The 18,770-nt window shown below is 47.9% G+C and overlaps 1 protein-coding gene across 2 annotated transcripts in view; it reads left to right on the plus strand.

Annotated features, from left to right (window-relative positions):
- The first annotated feature begins 4,792 nt into the window (after window positions 1-4,792).
- The window catches only part of IQCA1 (IQ motif containing with AAA domain 1), a 100,275-nt gene continuing 86,297 nt past the window's right edge, over window positions 4,793-18,770 (plus strand). For both annotated transcript variants that reach the window (XM_030277045.4, XM_030277046.4), the window contains exons 1-2: window positions 4,793-5,310; window positions 15,936-16,260. In XM_030277045.4, coding sequence (XP_030132905.4) covers window positions 5,300-5,310; window positions 15,936-16,260 — 336 coding nt within the window. In that variant the 5' untranslated portion in view covers window positions 4,793-5,299. The remainder of the gene's footprint in view (window positions 5,311-15,935; window positions 16,261-18,770) is intronic.

Genomic DNA, 18,770 nt, shown 5'->3' on the forward strand with positions numbered 1-18,770 from the left:
TCCATCCAAAGGATCTAAACATTTCCATCTAAAGGAAAGCCAAACACCCACCTGCAAGGAAGGCATGGTCAGAGGGAGGGAGCACTCCTCTTACAAAGATGGGCTGTGAGAGCTGGTGGTGGAAGAAGTTCCAGAGAGACCTCAGAACCCTAAAGGAGTTCCAAGAGATCTAAAGATGGACATTGGAGAAGAGTCTGGAGTGCCAGGACACAGGGGAATGGTTTTAAACTGAAAGAGGGCAGGATTAGGTGGGATAATAGGAAGGAATTGTTCCTGTGAGGGTGAGGAGGCCCTGGCACAGGGTGCCCAGAGCAGCTGTGGCTGCCCCTGGATCCCTGGAAGTGCCCAAGGCCACATTGGATGGGGCTTGGAGCACTCTGGATTAGTGGAAGGTGTCCCTGCCCATAGCAGGGGGTGGGATGGGATGATCTTTGAGCTCCCTTCCAACCCAAACCATTCTGGGATTCTGTGAAGCCCTGAGCAGCAACTCCCCAGGCTTGCCCATCACAAGGTCCTACTTCTCATTTTCCAGACTCGGAGGTTTTCTGTGCAACTCAGCTGGAACCAGGTCCCCATTTGGGGACAGCTGTCCAGCTGTAACTACTGTCCTTCAGGATGAGAGGAACCCACAAGGATCGTCAGGTCCAACTCCTGGCCCTTGACACCCCAAAAATCCCACCCTGTGCCCAAGAGCCCCTTCAGAGAAAGCTGCAGATCTCAGTGGGGTCTGCCCTCTGTCTCCTCCAGGCTGAACAAGCCAGGTGCCCTCAGCTGCTCCTTGTACAGCCCCTCCAGACCCTTCACCATCATCTGTCCCTCCTTTGGACACTCTCTACCAGCTTTACACCTTTCTTATCTAAAACTGCCCGCAGCACTGGAGGTGAGGCTGCCCCAGCCCAGAGCAGAGCAGGACAATCCCCTCCCTGGCCTGGCTGGCACTGCTGGGGTGATCCCCCAGGACAGGGATGTCCCTCCTGCTCCAGGGACTGCTGACTCAGATCCAACTGGCCATCGAGCAGGACTTGCAGATCCCTGCTGCTCTGCAGGCTCTCATTCCCCAGTGTGCCTGTGCATCCAGGGCTGCCCCATTCCAGGTGCAGAATCCAGCACTTTGTTAAGTTTCACGCAGCTGGTGACTGCCCAGCTTCACAGAGCACATGCCACACTGCACCCCAGGCTGTCACACCTGTCCCTGTGGCCACACAGCACACAGAATGCTGGACTCCCAGGTGGTGGCACAAAGCCCCAGCCCACCACGGATGGAGGAGGAAGCTCTGACCCACAGCTTCTCCCTTTGCATCTCTCTGTGCCAGCAACACTCAGGAAAAACCCACTCCACCTCCCACCCCGTGCCTCGAGGGACAGTCCGGACCTCTGGAAGTGCTTTGAAATACAAGTTGCAAAGGCAGAACATTATTCCCTTATTATGTTCTTGCTTTCCCTAAGCCCTACTCAATAACAGACAGGTGCACTAAGCTCTTTGCCAGGGACACACGTTGAGAGGAACAAGACCCTCCAGTTTTATGTTTTACCCCCTTTGTAAGCTCACAGTCACCTCTTAAGCTTGTAATAAAAGATTTTTTTGAAAAATGATGGCACCTATTTTCCAAGGCAGCAGGACTTTTAAGCCCATGTTTGCAAGAGCCTGAGGAATTAGGGATGCCGAAAGGCATGGGCTGTATAAAACCCATCCCCTGTTCCTGCTGGACAGATCAAATAACACACTTGGAGTTTTTAATGCAACACGAGCTGGATGAGGAAGTGGCCAGTGATGCTGTACAAAAAAATGCATAATGAGTGGGATAACAACTACAAATCCCTTTAATCTCTGGTTTTACCTCGACATCTCAGACTGTTTGGAGCCTGCAGGGATTATTGGAGAGGTATGATTCCAGAATGGAAAGAGGGAGATGTTTCGTGGTGTCCACTGACCATGAGTGCTCTGCTGGACCTCAGCTGCAGTTCAGCCTGCAGTGATCACAGAATCACAGGATCATTTTGGTTGGAAAAGACCTCCAAGATCATCAAGTCCAGCCTGTGACCAATCCCCACCTTGTCACCCAACCCCGAGCACTGAGTACCATGTCCAGGAGATCCTTGGACACCTCCAGGGATGGGGACCCACCAGCACCTGGGCAGCCCCTTCCAAGGCCTGACCACCCTTTCCATAGAGAAATTCCTGTTGATGTCCAACCTAAACCTCCCTTGGCACAGCTTGAGCCCATTTCTCTCCATCCTGTCCCTGTTCCCTGGAGCAGAGCCCAACCCCCCCAGCTGTCCCCTCCTGTCAGGAGCTGTGCAGAGCCACAGGGTCCCCCCTGAGCCTCCTTTTCTCCAGGCTGAGCTGTGGGACCCCACAGCCCAGGCAGACCTGTGGACTCTCACTTCAAATTCCTGAAAAGCTCAAGGACTCAACTGGAAACCTGTTGTGTTGGAAAGGATGGATAAATATAATTGCCTGGCAAAAGATTTACAATAGTACAGCCAGGATGGAAACAATCCCCGCTACTGGCTGGACAATACCCTTACCTACAGATAGGTCCAAAAGTCAAATGGACTGTTCCATCTTAACCCCTGAAATGTATGGTTCATCCCACACCTATAACCCTCCCCTGAACCTGTGACCCCATTGGCCAAAGTCTTGTTCCAGCCCACCTTGAAGCCCCCTGATAAGGGGTCTCTGAGGGGCCAGACGCCCCCTTAGATCTTCCCCTCTCTTGGATCTTCCCCCCTCTTGGAACTTCCACCCTCTCCTAGAGCATCCTCACTACCCTTTGTCTCTCCTGTCCCCCATCCCCTCAGGCCTTGCCATGTGCTGTGTCTGACAGCTCCAAGCAAGACCTTTCACCATCCCTAATAAACCTGATATTCTAAGAGCAACCTTCAGAGATCTCTCATCTCCATTCCTCAAAACCGTCCTGGAGTCCAGCGTTCCCTACACTGTTGGAAACCAGAATGTCTCACACTTCCCGCTTTCCCCGTTCATAAATGTCTATTTTCTTAGGCTAAATAATTCCTTACTCTCAGTCATACACAGCTCCCATTTCAGCTCAAAACCAGGCTCCTTTCCCATGGAAACAAAAAAAAAAAAAAAAAATTCAACCCCTACTCATTTCGTAATTAATTTTCTGCATGACTTTTCCCAGCAACACAACTCATTTTTTTTCCAAGTTCTCTATGAACTGATGAAAATAAAAATCCCCTCAGCCTCCCTGAATGCTCTCATGTACATCACTTCTTTGTAGCTTAATTTCCCATTTTTAAAAGGAAGACGTTTTCTTTCCTCCAACTTATTTTTTTTTTTGGGGGGAAGGGTGGAGAAGGCAGGTGGGGAAGTAAGCAGTGAGTATTATTTCATCATTAATACAGCTTCCAGCACAATAAAGACAATCTTGTGCACTGTGACACCGAGGTGCTAACACAGGGCAATAAATTCAGATTAATAATTAACACCCACATCATATCAAGCCATCTTGGTTCTCCCATTTCAATTGCTTAGAAATCTTCTTACTTTTTTTATTGCAAACACATGCAATAGGTCGATCAGTCCTTAAAACCACACACACTGATGGAGACAGCACTGCTGGGACTCTGCAGGTAAAACTTCTGGCTGAAAAGACACAGTTTGGCATCAAAAGTGGTGTACAAATGCCAGCATCAATGGAAATAAAAATGCAAGGTTCCTATTCAGGTTGCAAAGGAACAAAAATAGAAGTTACTTACTGTTTTTGAGACCATTCTGACCTGCACATGGATGAGGATCAGGCACTGGAAGGAAGCAGACAAATTTCCCATGTCAAATTTCAGCGTGAAGAACCACTTTCATATTAACATTGAAAATTACAAGCTGATTTTACTGCATTTTCCAACCTCAGCATGAAGAAAATGCAACAAGTTCTCCTAAACCCCCCCCCCACTATCCAATACACTTAAAGAAATCATGCAGTGGGCATAGTCATCATATGGCTTGAAAAATAATATCCTTAGATGCTTTTATTATGGTCTTCAAGATTCATGTTTTCAAGCTTTTCCTCCAAAACCAGGGGGGCTAGAAACTTTATTTCAAAAACTTGATAGCCAAGAGTCTCACCTAATTATGTGAGCTGGGGCTTCAATTGAAAAAAAAAAAAAAAAAAGGAAGGGAAAAAAAAAAAAGGAAAAACAAAGAAAAGAAATGCAGGCATACAGAAATGTGTGGCAAATAAAGTATGATCACTGGCAAAACAGTCATTGTCCCAGACTTCTTGGTTGTTTCCTTCTTGCTGGCTCTGTGGATGAGTGCATTTTCCCCTCAAAATCTATGCTGTAATCATGTCCTCTAAACTGGTTTTTTAAGTGTTAAGGGAATGGAAGAACACTAGAAAGTTGCCTCAATAGGTGCCTGAGGAAAGAAATAAGGAGAAGAAAGAAAAAAAAAAAAGAGGAAATATGTGACTGCAACAGAGACAAGCTTCCTTGGTGGGGGAAGGAAATAACAGGGAGGGGAGAAAGTAAAAACAAAAGGAGGAAAGAAAAAAATACAGGAAAGGGGAAGAAAATGGGGGGAAAGTACAGGAAAGGGATAGGAACATATAGGAAAGGGGAGCAAAGGGGGAAAAGGGAACTATAGGAAAGGGGAGAGAACGAAAAATACATGAAGGGAGGAAGGAAAATAAAGGAAAAGGTGAAAAGAGGGGGGAAGGAAGATGTAAGAAAGGAAGAAAAAAGGAACATAAAGTGAGGCAAAGAAAGGGGGAGGGAAGGAGACTAATGAGGGGGGTGAAAGTAATAGGGGCTGGGAAGGGAACTTGGGGCAAAAAACAAAACTAAAGGGGTGGGTGGTGTGGTAGTGACATTGGATGGCTCTAAAGTAAAAAAAGAAAGATTTAGATGAGATACACAGAAGAAATCCTTCCCTGTGAGGGTGGGCAGGCTTTGGCACAGAGCAGCTGTGGCTGCCCCTGGATCCCTGGCAGTGCTCAGGGCCAGCCTGGGACAGCGGAAGGTGTCCCTGCCATGGCAGGGTGGCACTGCACGGGCTTTGAGCTCCCATCCAACGCAAACCACCCTGTGATTCTGGGGGCAAAACAAGAAGGCGGAAAGGCCGGAGCTGCCCTTGCTCGGAGGAGAAGCCGCGGGCAGGGCTCGGCCCCCCCGGGCCGTGTCCACGGCAACGCCGCGGGCGGCTCGGGCCGGGCCCGTGGCCGTGTCGGCCCAGCGGGACTCGGGCTCGGTGCCCCGGGGCTCCAGGGACGGGTCGGTGTCGGTGTCCGTGTCCGTGCCGGTGCCAGCCCAGCGGGATTCGGCCTCGGTGCCCAGCATGTCCCAGGCGTGAGTAGCCCGGGGCGCGGCGCTGAGGGGCGAGAGGCCCCTCAGAGGGGGAGACACAGCCCGGGGCGCGGCGGGCGGGTGCACCCCCACAAAGCCACAAAGAAAACCGGGCAATTATTATTATTACTCACTCAGACCCTTTGCGCAAAAGGCTCCTCTCTCTTAGAGCCCAGAGTTCGCAAAAATCCCCCCAGACGGGGCAGACGCAGCCCGGGGGGAGGCGGGCGCACCCCACAAAGCGACCACGTCGCCTCAGGAAAACCAGGCAAATATTAATGTTATTCACCAGACCCTTTGTGCAAAAGGTTCCTCGCTCTTACAGCCCACCTAGTGTCTTGTTTCCCCCCAGTAATTTTAGCACAGTGCAAAGCTTTACAAGTTTGTTTGCAAAAAACAGACAGCATTGACAGCACTGGATCAAAGTGCCTGCAAGGAGCTGTGGTCACTCCCCCAGAAACATCACTCCAAGCCCAGCAAGTATTATTATTATTATTATTATTATTATTATTATTATTATTATTATTATTATTAAATATTATTATTATTATTATTATTATTATTATTGCTGCTACAGTGCTGGGAGCTAAATTGTGAGCATCTTCCATAATATTATCCCTCAGTGCTGTTAGCTGCTTCCAGCTCCAGCAGCACAGCCCAGTTTGTGGAGGCTCTTTTTCCCCAGTTCCAAGCTGGGTATGGCTTTTCAAGTTCAATAAATAATAGCGCATTAGAAAAAAAAATTTAGAAAACACCTCGGGGTGGTTTTGCTGCCTCCTTCTGCTCCTTTCCTTCACGCTCTAACCTGACCATATCCAAACTGCTGTCCCAGCAGGTTGTGAGCAAAGCCTTTCCTGGCACCTGTGCTGGAAATCATTTCATTTTCCCCATGATCTCCCTCCTCTGGCATCAGTGGTACCAAGCTCAAAGCCCACTGCTTCTTTTGCCCATTTCCAAACTCACAGTTTTTTGCCAGGTAAAACTCCCTCAGATTCTAAAACATCCTTCCAAATTCAGAACCAGAGCAGCCCTTCTTGTCACCAACACCTTGGGTTTCATAGAGCTATTAAGGTTGGACAAGACCTGCAAAATCACCTAGTCCAACCTTCAGCCGAAATATCATTAAATGCCCTGTCTGCTTCCAGGTATGGTGACTCCACTGTTCCCCTCAGCAGCTGTCCCAATGCTTAATTACTCTTTTCAGTGAAAAATGTTTTCCTAATAGCCAATCTAAGCCATCTTGGCTTAACTTGAGGCCATTTCCTCTTATCCTAGTGCTTTTTGCCTGGGAAAAGAGGCTGAGCCCCAGCTGACCACAACCTGCTTTGAGGCAGCTGCAGAGAGCAATAAGGTTTCCCCTGAGATTGTTTTCTCCAGCCTTTTCTCCTCTCCTGCCTCCACACATTGGCGGCCCCAGCCGGATACCAGTGAAAACTCTACTCCTTACCAGCCAGGCAGCTCCTTGGTTCAGGAGATGAAGGTGAGAGGAATGAAGAACAACATCCCCAAGGGCAGGGCAGAGACTGTCTGGGGGCTGTGGCCAAGGACAGACCCGGCTCAGCCTCCTGTTGGAGGAAAGCTTGGTTAGATCCCTGGTGGATCCAAGGCAGGGCTTATATAAATCATGCCTAACACTCTCATGGAATCAGTTCAGTGAAGTTCACAAGGTAGTGGAGTGTTATCTGAATTGTGCTCTTTAAAAGAAAAAAAACAAAAAAGAGAGAGAGATAACGGAGGAAAGAAAAAACCACACAAAGTAGTATTTGACCTCTTCAGAGTTATCTCAGAATCTGTCATTTCTACCCAATCTCTGAATCATGGCTGCTGTTATTTGAGCCAGATTAACACCAAAGGAGTTAAGCTGAGCATAGCTGGGAAAATATTTGTGCTTTAACTGGTTTGGCTCAGTTTAGTTTTAACAGAGACAGGGCTTTTTAGCATTTCCTTTGGCATTGCCAGCACTGAACAACAAATCCATATAAACACATGCCTACACCACACAACAAAAACACACATCCACACATCCACTCCTGTTTCTGAGCAAGGTGCTGCTCAGGGACTCCAATTTGGTGTTGAAGCTCCTTGGCTGAGGTTGCTGTAATGACACTGTAGCTGTGCACAGCACAGGATTTACAGCTGGGCTAATCCAGCCCTTCCTAAACACAGAGTTGGGTTCAAAGGCTGCTGGTAATGTGGTTGGTGGTAGTGAGTTATGCTGTCTGTGTACCATAAATCAGAGTTGTTTAGGTTGGAAAAGCCTCTGAGATCATAAAGTCCAACCCTTAACCCAGCTCTGCCAAAGCCACCACTAACCAAAGTCCCCAGGTGTCACATCCAAGTGGCTTTTAAATCCATTCAGGAATGGGCACTCTACCACCTTCTTTCCATGGAGAAATTTTTGCTAATATCGAGTCCCTCCTGTGTCCTCCCAGTAGCTAAACAGGGTTGACAAGAAGGCCGGAGAAGGACATTTCACACAGGGATGAAGTAATAGAACAAAGGGGAATGGCCTTTAGCAGGAGGGCAGGTAAAGATTGGATGTTGAGGAGAAATTCTGCCCTGTGAGGGTGGGCAGGCCCTGGCACAGGGTGCCCAGAGCAGCTGTGGCTGCCCCTGGATCCCTGGAAGTGTCCAAGGCCAGACTGGATGGGGCTTGGAGCAGCCTGGGACAGTGTCCCTGCCCATGGCAGGGTGTGGGATGATCTTTGAGCTCCCTTCCAGCCCAAACCATTCCATGATTCTGTTACTTTATAAACCTTCCCTGGTGCAACTTGAGGCCGTATCCAAGGTATTTTAAATGCCATGTGACAAAACTTACTTATAACAACCTGCCTTACCTGAAGGCAGTGAGGCAAAGAGACAATAATGAAAGAGGGTTATGAGAAATAACTTTGGCTTCTCAGAAAGAGAAATGTTACACAGCTTTCCTTGAGCTAATCCTTGGGTTCTGAGGCATGTTCGCCATCCTCCAGGTCCTGTGATTCTAGGAGGTGTGGGCTAAAGCAGAAGATTTAATTCCACTGCCTCAGGAAGCTCTGGGGCAGGGCAGAGACGATGCTCAGAGCACAGCAATGTTCTCTTAGGGTCACTAAGTCCAGCAGCCAGCCAAGGGAGAAGTCAGCATGTCCCGACATGCCTGGGATTTTCTAGGGACAGTCTCAGCCCTCGGGAGGGAACAGAGCCATTAAGTGTAGGGTGATTAAAAAGTGTTGGGGTGTCTCACTTCCCAAAGCACTCAGCCCCAGCATTTGCATGCAGATGTACCTTCTGTTCCAGACACTGGAGATTCATAGAGATGCTGCTTATTTATGTTTTCCTGCTGTTTCCTCCTCTTTTATGGATTTGTTTACCCTCTCCTTGACCCGGGGGATCCTGACCAGTGATTTCTTACCTTGCCCCCGGCAGCCCTAGTCCAGACACGTTCAAAGCCAAGTCTTGGCACTGCTACCACTCCTGCCAGGTTTTAATCAGCTACAAGACATTTGCCACTGCCACCAAGGAGCTTTAAACAATCAAAGCGCTTTAAAATTTAATCTCGTGTCACAAATAGAATTTATATTAATTCACTGGTCAAATATTGATCTAAGACAAGATCCTGAGCATTTCCCTTCCTGCTTCCAACAGAAACAACCAAAGCAGAGCTCTCTGTTTTATATCACATCCCAAAGACTCAGCTGAAGAAAATTAAGGTTGCAACAGCCAAATGTGAAAAAATGTCAGTGCAACTTCTAATCCCTTCCCCTCTCCCCTCTCACGTTCTGTGGCTGCATTACGATGCAGTTTCTGATGCTGCGATCACATCCTATTCTCTTCCCACGGGGCCCCAGCCTCATTCAGCCATTGGCCCGTTGTTGAATATTTCTTTTTATCCCCTCATTCAGCGTCTGGCCCCAGGCCATATTCTTCAAATTCCAACCAAACGCCACAATTATTAGCTTCCTCCTGGGCATTCTTTGCATGTTCTCTCTCATACGTCTCCCAAGCAGTCACAGATTCATCTTTGCCCCTCTTTCCACCCCTGGTGAGCATTAGCACATCATCTTGCTTATGTTAAAGCAGGAAATCAAAGACAGGATCAAATTGATCACAGCTAAGACTCAAAGCTGCAGCTCCCTCCTGTGCCTCCCTTCATCCTTAATGAGCAGGTAGGGAAAGATCTTGTGTATTACTCTTTCAGTGTCTCCTCTGGGGAAAAGCATTGTCAGTGGAAATATCCCAGCAGCACTTGTGCTGGAAAACAGAGAAAGAAAAGGCCCCAGTTTTCAAGAAACTGAGTAGGTGGTGTCAGCTTTGAGCCTCAAGCCTCCTGCTCCTGGCTGGGGTAGAGCAGCACCCAGACACAGCCCTTTATGCATGGAATTGTAGGCAGCTTGATGGGTAATTGCCCTTTCCTGTCCTAAGGAAGAGAGGGGTAAAAATAAAAAGATTGCATAGGATGGTTAAAGCTGAAATGAACTTTGTTGTCAGAAGCAGTGAAGTGTGTTATAGGCAAATACTGCTTGCAAGGAAAAAGTCTGCTTGCAAAGGAGAGGAGGCTGCTGTTCATATAACACAGAATAATTTGGGTGGGGAAGGGACCTTAAAGCTCATCTTCCATGGGCAGGGACACCTTCCACTAGCCCAGGGTGCTTCAAACCCCATCCAGTCTGGCCTTGGACACTTCCAGGGATCCAGGGGCAGCCACAGCTGTTCTGGGCAACCTGTGCCAGGGCCTCATCACCATATAGGGAACAATTCCTTCCCAATATCCCATCCATCCCTACCCTCTGGCAGTAGGAAGACATTCCCCCTTGTCCTGGCACTCCAGGCCCTTGTCAGTAATCTTTTCTCAATTCATCTTGCAGGTTCCTTTCAGGTACTGGAAGGCCACAGTTAGGTCACCCCAAAGCTTCTCTTCTCCAGCATTCCCAACTCTTCCAGCCTTTCACCAAGATGATCAGAGGGATGGAGCTGCCCCATCCCTCTGATCATCCTGGTGTCTCCTCTGGACTCTCTCCAGCAGCTCCAGGTCCTTCCTGTGCTGTGTCCCAGGGCTGGGGCAGCTCTGCAGGTGGGAGTCTCATCTGAGCAGGACAGAGGGGCAGAATTCCCCCTTTCCTGCTGCCCACACTGTGGGATCAGCCCAGGGCACGGCCCAGGTAGGAGCTGCAGCCTGAGGGACAGGAGGGCAGGGCAGCCTCCGGAGCATTTGACAGCCCAAAATAGCTTTTCCCACACCTTAATTGCTTTGCCTTTTAGGAAAATGGTTTTTTATCAGAAAACGAAAAGAAAACACCTCTTTTTCCTGCCAGCCTTGTGAGTTTGGCTGGAGCAGGTGCTTGAGACCTGCTGCAGTGTGTTGCTGCTGCTGCTGCTCCATGGAGCTGCTTCCTCACCTTCCCTGTGGTTTCCCATTACATTTCTGCCACACAAATCTTTTATTCCCCCCTTCACTTTCTGTCATAGTACCCAGGACTGAAATTGGAGATGACAGAAGCACAGAGCTGTTCACATTAACAATGCCAGCAGGCTGTGTGTTTTCTTCTCTTGTCACAACCAAAGCCTACTGAGGTTTATCCTTTATTTTCCCCCAAATGCTTCCAACTCTGTAGAACATCGTGGCTGGAGCAAGCCTGCTTAAAAAGTCATCTGGCAGAGTCACATTCACCACCAGCTGACAAGTTTGGCATAATTGTGAGACTAATCTTATTTTAGAAGCAAGGCAGGCTTAAACAGGCTCATGAGCCTGAACTGCTCCAGACTGCAGGCTAAAGGCTTTGAAATCGGCAATTAATTCTGACAACGTTCCAGTCAATTCAGTTCACAGAATCAGTGCTGAGTTGGAAGGGACCCACCAGGGCCATCGATCCAACTGCTGGCCCTGCACAGGACATCCCGAGAGCCCCACCCCGTGCCTGAAAGCATTGTCTAAAACACTTGTTGAACTCAGACAGGTTGTGTAGTAAGGGCTCTCCAACACAAAAAAATGTTTGCCTGTAATAGGATAAAAGATAAAAGGGGGTCTACTCCTGTAATGTAATCACCACACAACACCTGTGAGGGAACAGGTAACTGCTGACCTGAATCAGCCAGCAGTCATCCTAAACCTGGTGATTTTTAGAAAGAGAGAAGAAAAAAAAAAGCAAAAGCAGCATTAAAAAGCACCCTTTTTTCCTCTCAGGGCCTCACTTTCCCCTCCCAACCTTTGTCTCTTGTTTCTTTATTTTCCAGAGGCTGCAGGGCAGGGTTTCCCTCCCCCGTGTTTGCCCAGGGCTTAGCATAATGCCTGACCTGTCAGGCTCCCAGTGTGGCCAGGGGACCCTGAGCAGTGGCCCCTGCGTGCACTTCTTGTCACCAGCCCTGCATCTCCGTTCGCCTCTGCTCCATCACAGCTGCCTGTGTGTCCTGTGCCAGGCTCCTTGAGCCCTGCTCCACATCCCCTTGGTGTCCCCAACCCTGGGGCGCTTTCTCCAGCCTCCAGCACAGCCCAGCCTCATTTCTGAGAAAGAAATACAAGGTGGGTTTGCAGTGGCAGCAGAGGTTCCTTCAACAGGGTTTTAACACACACGATTTAGCGCTGGTTTAATCACACAGGAGTCAGAGTCAAATGTTTTCCCTTCCACCTCTTTCCATCCATCAGGATAAACCAGGAGGACCCAGGCAGCACTGCACTACTGCAGCTTTAACATGGCAAAGCAGGAGATATTCCTGAGGGCAGCCCAGAAAAACCAGGCATCAAAGAAGCCAGGGTTCAGCCCATGCACAAATCCAGCGACAAACTGTGCCATGTCCTGGAATAATAGGAATAATGTTCCCTTTGGCAGTGAGTAAAACACAGAGACGCTCTGGGGGGAAGAAGAAAAGCCACACAAAGGTGACCCCACTGATGCCAGATTCTTCTCCTGGCTCAGGAGTGGCCTGAGGGACAGTTTGCATGCTCAGCACAAACCCTTCCAAGAAGGGCATGCTTCAGCCTTAAAACCAGTCCAGCACCAGTAAGCAGGCTCACCTCAGCTGGACCCAAAACCAACAAGCTTTTCCAAGTGTTAGCAGAGATGGGTCAAGCAAACATGCAGAGTTAGAGGGCCCTACAATACTAAAACAAGGCATGTACAATTTGGCAGGATTTTAAACATCTCTTTATAACCTCAGCAGGAGAAAAACCCTATGTTGTTAAGCTTCACTCTAAATAAGGAGAGCAGGCTTTATTTTGAGCAATAAAAGTGAGATTTGAACTGGCAATCAGGCTATGGGCAAAACAAATTCTTAAGCCCATGTTTTAGTCTCTGTTTCTACTTCGCGGGAGTGAAGAGAAAGGATGTCAGCGAGGAGTTAAAGCTCTGACCTTCCCTCCAAGCTGTGAGCTGCCAGAAATCACTCTGGGGACTCTGGAGTTCAGTCACTTGATGTGCTTCTTCCTCATCCCATTACAGCATTGCTTATTTTCCCCATAACACCCCTATTTGGGAGTTGCTATGACAATTTGTAGCATTACTTACAGTGCTATATGCACAGAGAGATCAAGAGACAGTGTTCTTTCCCAGGATTTGATTTTCTTAAGCCTTGAATAAGAAAGTTAGGCTCATTACCTGCACTTATAGGTGAGTTAGATGCTCTAATCCAGCCTAAATCTGGTGGAATATCCTTGGGCACAGATACAGCCCAGAGCAGAACAGAGCCTACAAGGTGGACCAGTAACAGTAAATAAAAACCCAGTGCATTCAAGGCTACACTGTCCTCCCCCTGCAGCGTGTGGAAGCAATTTTGAGGGAGTTCACAACTTAATGCAAAAGGACACTGAGCAAATAGGCAAAAATTCCAATAGGGACTTAGGGATCACATGGTGTCTGATTCACAGGCAGTACTCTCCTTTGCTTTTAAAGCATAACCTTGAAGTTACTCCTCCTGACTACCCCTGAGCACATTTGTCTCTAAAGCTGAAGGGCTCTTCGACTTCACAGCAGCTCTGCCAAGTCCCCCAAAAGGAGCTCTAAACACCAGGCACAGCTCATCCTTCAAACTAGTCCAGAAGGGCTCTCATTTGGGCACCAGTAAAACCTGGAATAACCATTTAAATCCCATTTTGGGGATGTGTACCCTCTAGTTTTTAGGGTGAAGCAGTGCAACACTCAAATCAGATTTCTGCTTGCCCTGTCCTGTTACCCAGTGTCTAATGTCCCCATCCCATACCTAAGAAACTTGGGGGTCAGGTCCCCAAGGTGTCAGTGACCCTGAACACAGCAGGTACTAGGGCTATCAGCTACAAATTTATCACATTCACATCCACCTTTTCCTTCAGCACTTCATTTTCCAGCGTCCTTTCTCTTGCCCTCATGTACCCGAAACGCCGCTGTTGCAAAAGCCACAATCATCCCATAATATCCATAGTCTTAACATCTGACCCGCAGCAACCGTGCCTGCAATCATCCCAGTGCTTATCTGATAAACTAATGCTTTATGGAAGCAATTATGTCCTATCTGCAGTGCCTCATGGTAACGTCCTCCGAAGGGCTGCGGCGCTCCAGCCCCTCCTCTCCTCCCTTTATAAAAAATACAAAAAGAAACTGGATATTAGCTGGCTCAGCAGGAGGAACCACTTGACATTCCTCACTCAGAGGAGGCAGAGAGGGAGATTATTGTAAATTGGTCGCTTCTCGGCGCGGCGGCTCCGTGCAGTAACCTGCACGGGAAAGGCCGCAGCATCCCCACGGCTCATAAATCAGCAGGATGGCTGTGGGGACACCCCACAGGGCTGGGCTTCCTCCAAGGTTGACAACCTCTCTGCTTTCCGTGAGAAATCACACAAAGTACGCGCGGTACCGCGCCGTTTCCTCCTGCGCTGGAAAATCCGTGTGCCTCACATCCTTCCGTGTCCTGGCTCCAGTTCGTGCGGGTCTTGCTCGTCCCCATCTTCTCCCCTCTGCCCGGTTTATTCTGTTTATTCTCCTGTGCCTGGGTTAATTGCTGCAATTGACTGATACGGGTGGTGCAATGGGATGTAAATGAAGTAGGAAAAAAAGGGAAGGGGAAAGACCTGGGTGGGCTGCAGAAGCATGAGGAAAAGCAAGGCCAGCTGCATCCTGCAGAAAGCCAGGTCAGCTGAAGAGTATAATACGCCCTTTAAAACGTTAATGGTGCAAATTCAATAGCAGGGTTTGGGTTTGTTGCTGTTTGTGCTGACTGCTGGGGGGAATTCCTCAGCCCTATCACCACCCAGGGCGTGCAGGGCACCCCGCGCTCGGGGCACAGGAGTTTGTCCTGTCCCATCCCACACGTCCCTCTCGCAGCACAAGCCTTGGGTCACTCTGACCTCCAGGACCGGGAATGATAAGATCAGCTCACAGATCTCCAACATTTATTGTCATGCACAAACAATGCTAACATCTGTCCAGCTTTCTGGTCAGGATAAATAAACCAACACTCCCTCAATACAAGGTCTGCTCTCAAAGCTCATCTAACAAAGGCAGGGCCTTTTGCTGTTCTCATCCATCTTTGAGAAGCTCTAGGAACAGCAACGTGGTTCAGCAAGGATGGGTCTAGATTGCACCATTGAGGCTTTCATTCCTAGGATTAAGGAGCAAGTCAGCTGTCCCTGTTTCCATAGCCACTGTTTTCCCCTCAGCAGGACAATGTGAATGAACTGGTTTTCTCCCAACACAACCAAGTCTCAGTGCAGAAGGAATTTCCTTGTTCTGTTCCTAGAGAGGCATTTTCAAATATGTAGAATTTTTTAACACTTATCACTGCCAAGAGTCTCCATCTGGCAAAGAAGAACAGAACCTAAAAGTGTCTTCACTGCCACAGGTGTTATTAACGCCTTTCCATGACAAACCTGCTGTTTGAGCCTTTCTCTGAATAAAAACCTCATGGCTCGTTTCTTCCTCCTTTAGGCTCATCCCCCAGGACATTCTGATCTGCTTTTCCCATGAAAAGCCACTGACAGCCAGTCCATGCTCATATCAAAACTCCACTTATTCCTACCAAAACTACCAAGTGAGCAGCATTACTGCTCCTGGAAATGGAGATGGCCTGAGATGACAGCACCCATGCCACATAATCCCACAGCCACCAGACCAGATGTTTAGCAATTCCTTGGAGTGCAAGAGTTGCTACCACAGTCCTTACCTCACATGTGAATTAGGCCTACAGCTTCACTCCAGCATTGGCACCAACCTCACCCTTACCCTGCAGTTAACTCCAAGTAACCACTTCAGAAAGGCAGAACAGCTTTAGAAACATTAATTGGTCCTCATCCCAAAAATTCAGAGCCTCAAATAGTCCTTCCCCTATTAAAAGGCATTGGAGGGAGACACCTTTTCAATTAAACCATCTTCTCAATTAGCACAACTGAATAAAACTCCTGCCACTGTTGGGGTTTGTAACTTCAAGTGCTTGAGGGATGCTTCAAGCCTTTTAGAATAAAGCTGAAAAGCTTTAAACTTTTAAGCTTGTTTTAATAAAACTAACCCAGAAACTTCTGCTAATGGTTTCCAAAATAGTTTGTAGTCAAAAACCTCCTTAGAAATGTAATGGCTGACACTTCCAGGCTTGCTTTGTGAGAAATCCACACCCACAGAGCCCTGGCGTCGCCGTGTGCTCACTCCTGCCTTCATGTCAGGTTGACACGAAATTCTCCTCTTTCCAACCAGGACTTACATCAAGATGTGGGCAGACACCCAGAGAGAGCTGGACACCATGCTCCAGAGAGAGAGAGAGGAGTTACTCCAGCCACAGGAGGACCGTGGAAAAGTGATGAAAATGTTGGCCACTGCCTACGTCCAATACCTGGAAATCTTCCGGAAGCTGGAGGAGGCCCACGACCACCTCATCCACCAGCAGAAGCGGGCGGCGGTTCGGCAGGTGCTGGACGGGGTCATGGGCCGCATCCTGGAGATCAAGAAAGAGATGGTGGCCCTGGAGAACTCTGAGTGTCACTCCATGGATGGCATCCTGATGGAGCTACAGCGTGTCCCGGTAGGGCTACCTCCACTATGAGCTGATTCATGAGAAAGATGGGTTTTGTCTGTAGCTGTTTGATTTGTAACCCAGTCTGTAGGTGTTTTCTTTGCTGCCTCTCTGGGGTCACCAGGAAATTTCCAAATGTTTCACACCCAATGGACATGCAGAGGGCAGGAAAAGGGTAACACAGTCTGAGGGTGATCACAAATGATTTCAGGGTTCTGGGGCATTTAGTAAGGGATTCTGGGGCACAAATTATTTTCTCCTGACACTTCCAGTTGAAAGCAGTGATATTGAAAGGAACAGATGGCTCCCCAGCTGCTGTCACCACCATAATTTTGAGGGTTTTGACAGTGGAATGGCTTGTGCAGTGCCAGGAGTGCTGGCATCAGATGGCGCTCACCTTTCTGAGCAAGGGAGGGGTGTCTTTGCCTGGGAGCAGGGAGGTGGAACCAGATGACCCTTTGTGGTTCCTTTCAACTTGACCTATTCCATGATTCCATATTAACAACATGAATTTGTACTCACAGAATCCCAGAATGGCTTGGGGTAGAAAGGACCTCAAAGCCCATCCAGTCACACCCCCTGCCATGGGCAGGGACACCTTCCACTAGCCCAGGTTGCTCCAAGCCCCATCCATCCTGGCCTTTGACACTTCCAGGGATCCAGGGACAGCCACAGCTTCTCTGGGCTGTGCCAGGGCCTCAGCACCCTCACAGGGAGGAATTCCTTCTCAATATCCCATCTAGACCTACTTTCTATCAGTTATAACTTCACAGATTTGCTGTTAAGTGTCAGGAGCTTGACTCAGCCAGATTTTAATGTGGGGTGAGATAGAAAATGGGCCACTGATAAGTAAAGTGGAGTCCACTGCAGGCTGCCCTTCATGGCACGGTGAAATCAGCACCGTGAATATGACAATGAGGCCAAGTGTGGAAGCTGTGCTTTAAAAGGCGCAGGAAAAAATGAGCTGGCAAAGAGGCTTACTTCTCTCGCAGACAGCTCCATCTATTGTCACATTCAGGTATCGCTGCTTTGCTAAAACCAGCTGAAATTCCTGCTTTTTGTAGCATGGCAGCTCCGAGATAAATCGCCCGGTATCATTCTAGCATCACTCCGAGATCTGCATCGTGTTTCTGTTTGCACATCTGTAAATTTAGGAGAGGATTTGCCAGGAATTTCCACCAGCCCGTTACTTTCAACATTAATCACTATTTTAAGCTATTTTAAACTGAGAGTATAAATACATCTCCAGGGAAAACAATCCTTCAAATCATATTTTGAAATCCTTAGCACTGCTGTTTTCATGACTCAGCAGTAAATCCATATGCAGCAAAAAATTGGCAAGTCTGAGGAGTCATGCCTGACATCTCAAAAACAAGCATAAATTCAAATTCCTGCACCACACCTTAATTTTAAGAAGGCATAACATACCTACCTACCACAAAAGAAATCAATCACTGAGGGGATTTTAGGTTTTTTCAAGGAAAACATTTTCCATACTAGATAAGAATATAGATTTATGGAGTGTTTTTTTTAAATAAAACATTAAAATATTCTTGGTAACAGAAAAAATTACTGGACAAATAACTCCCGGTTCTCAAAGGATCTGCCCAGAATGATCTCCAGTCATTCCTTTCCCTATATTATCAGTGCTAAAATTCTGCAGGATGGAAGGCAGAGGACACAACATTTTATATCTTATGTGATGATATTGCCTATTTTGTACTGTGTCACTACAAGGCCAAGCTTTCCTATTTCTCCAGTTCTGTACCTCGTGTTTTTGTGCAGTTGCCTTCCAGCATCCAATCACTCCATTTCCTGGGGTAATTGTGAAGGTATTTGGATCCATAAATCCCATGTGGAGCTGGGAGTGGCTAAAAAGTCACAAATTTGACTCGAGGGTAAACATCCCAAGCTTGACCTTTCAGTACTGGGCCCCAAAAAAAGAGATTATGAAGAGAAGCAGGTTCCCCACCCCCTCCAGCCCTGGCACTGGGACTCTGATCTCCTTTTTCCAGTCAGTAAAAGTCATAATCCAGAATCACTTGGAATTAAAGGCCAGGTGAGACACCGGAGATTCTCCTACACTGACTCTGCTCCCTGGCAGCCTGAAAATCCTCTCATCCTACAGGGGGTGTCCATACAAACCCTTGATTTCTTATACCTCCAGATTTTAATCCACCCAGAGTGATTTGCACTCAGAGTACAGCATATGATAATTTCCATCAACTACCAAGGGTTGTTGGAAGGTGCAAACAGGGAGCTTAGCAAGACAAATATTTAGAAACTTTATCAGACCAGACCTCTGCACTGATAAAATCCTCAGGGATAAGCACAGCCCAGCTCAGAATCTTTCTTGTGGTGTCATGGTAGGGATGTCTCTGCAGCTGAGGGAATGGGGAATGAAATTGGGAGAAATGTAAATCAGTTACATCTTTTTAATTACAGAAATTAGTAAAGACAGGCACTTCTGGTCGTGTCTGATTTTAAGAAGTGTCTGAGATACTACAGTCACAGGCAGA

The sequence above is a fragment of the Taeniopygia guttata genome, chromosome 7 (assembly GCF_048771995.1).
Source record: "Taeniopygia guttata chromosome 7, bTaeGut7.mat, whole genome shotgun sequence".
Taxonomy (NCBI): domain Eukaryota; kingdom Metazoa; phylum Chordata; class Aves; order Passeriformes; family Estrildidae; genus Taeniopygia; species Taeniopygia guttata.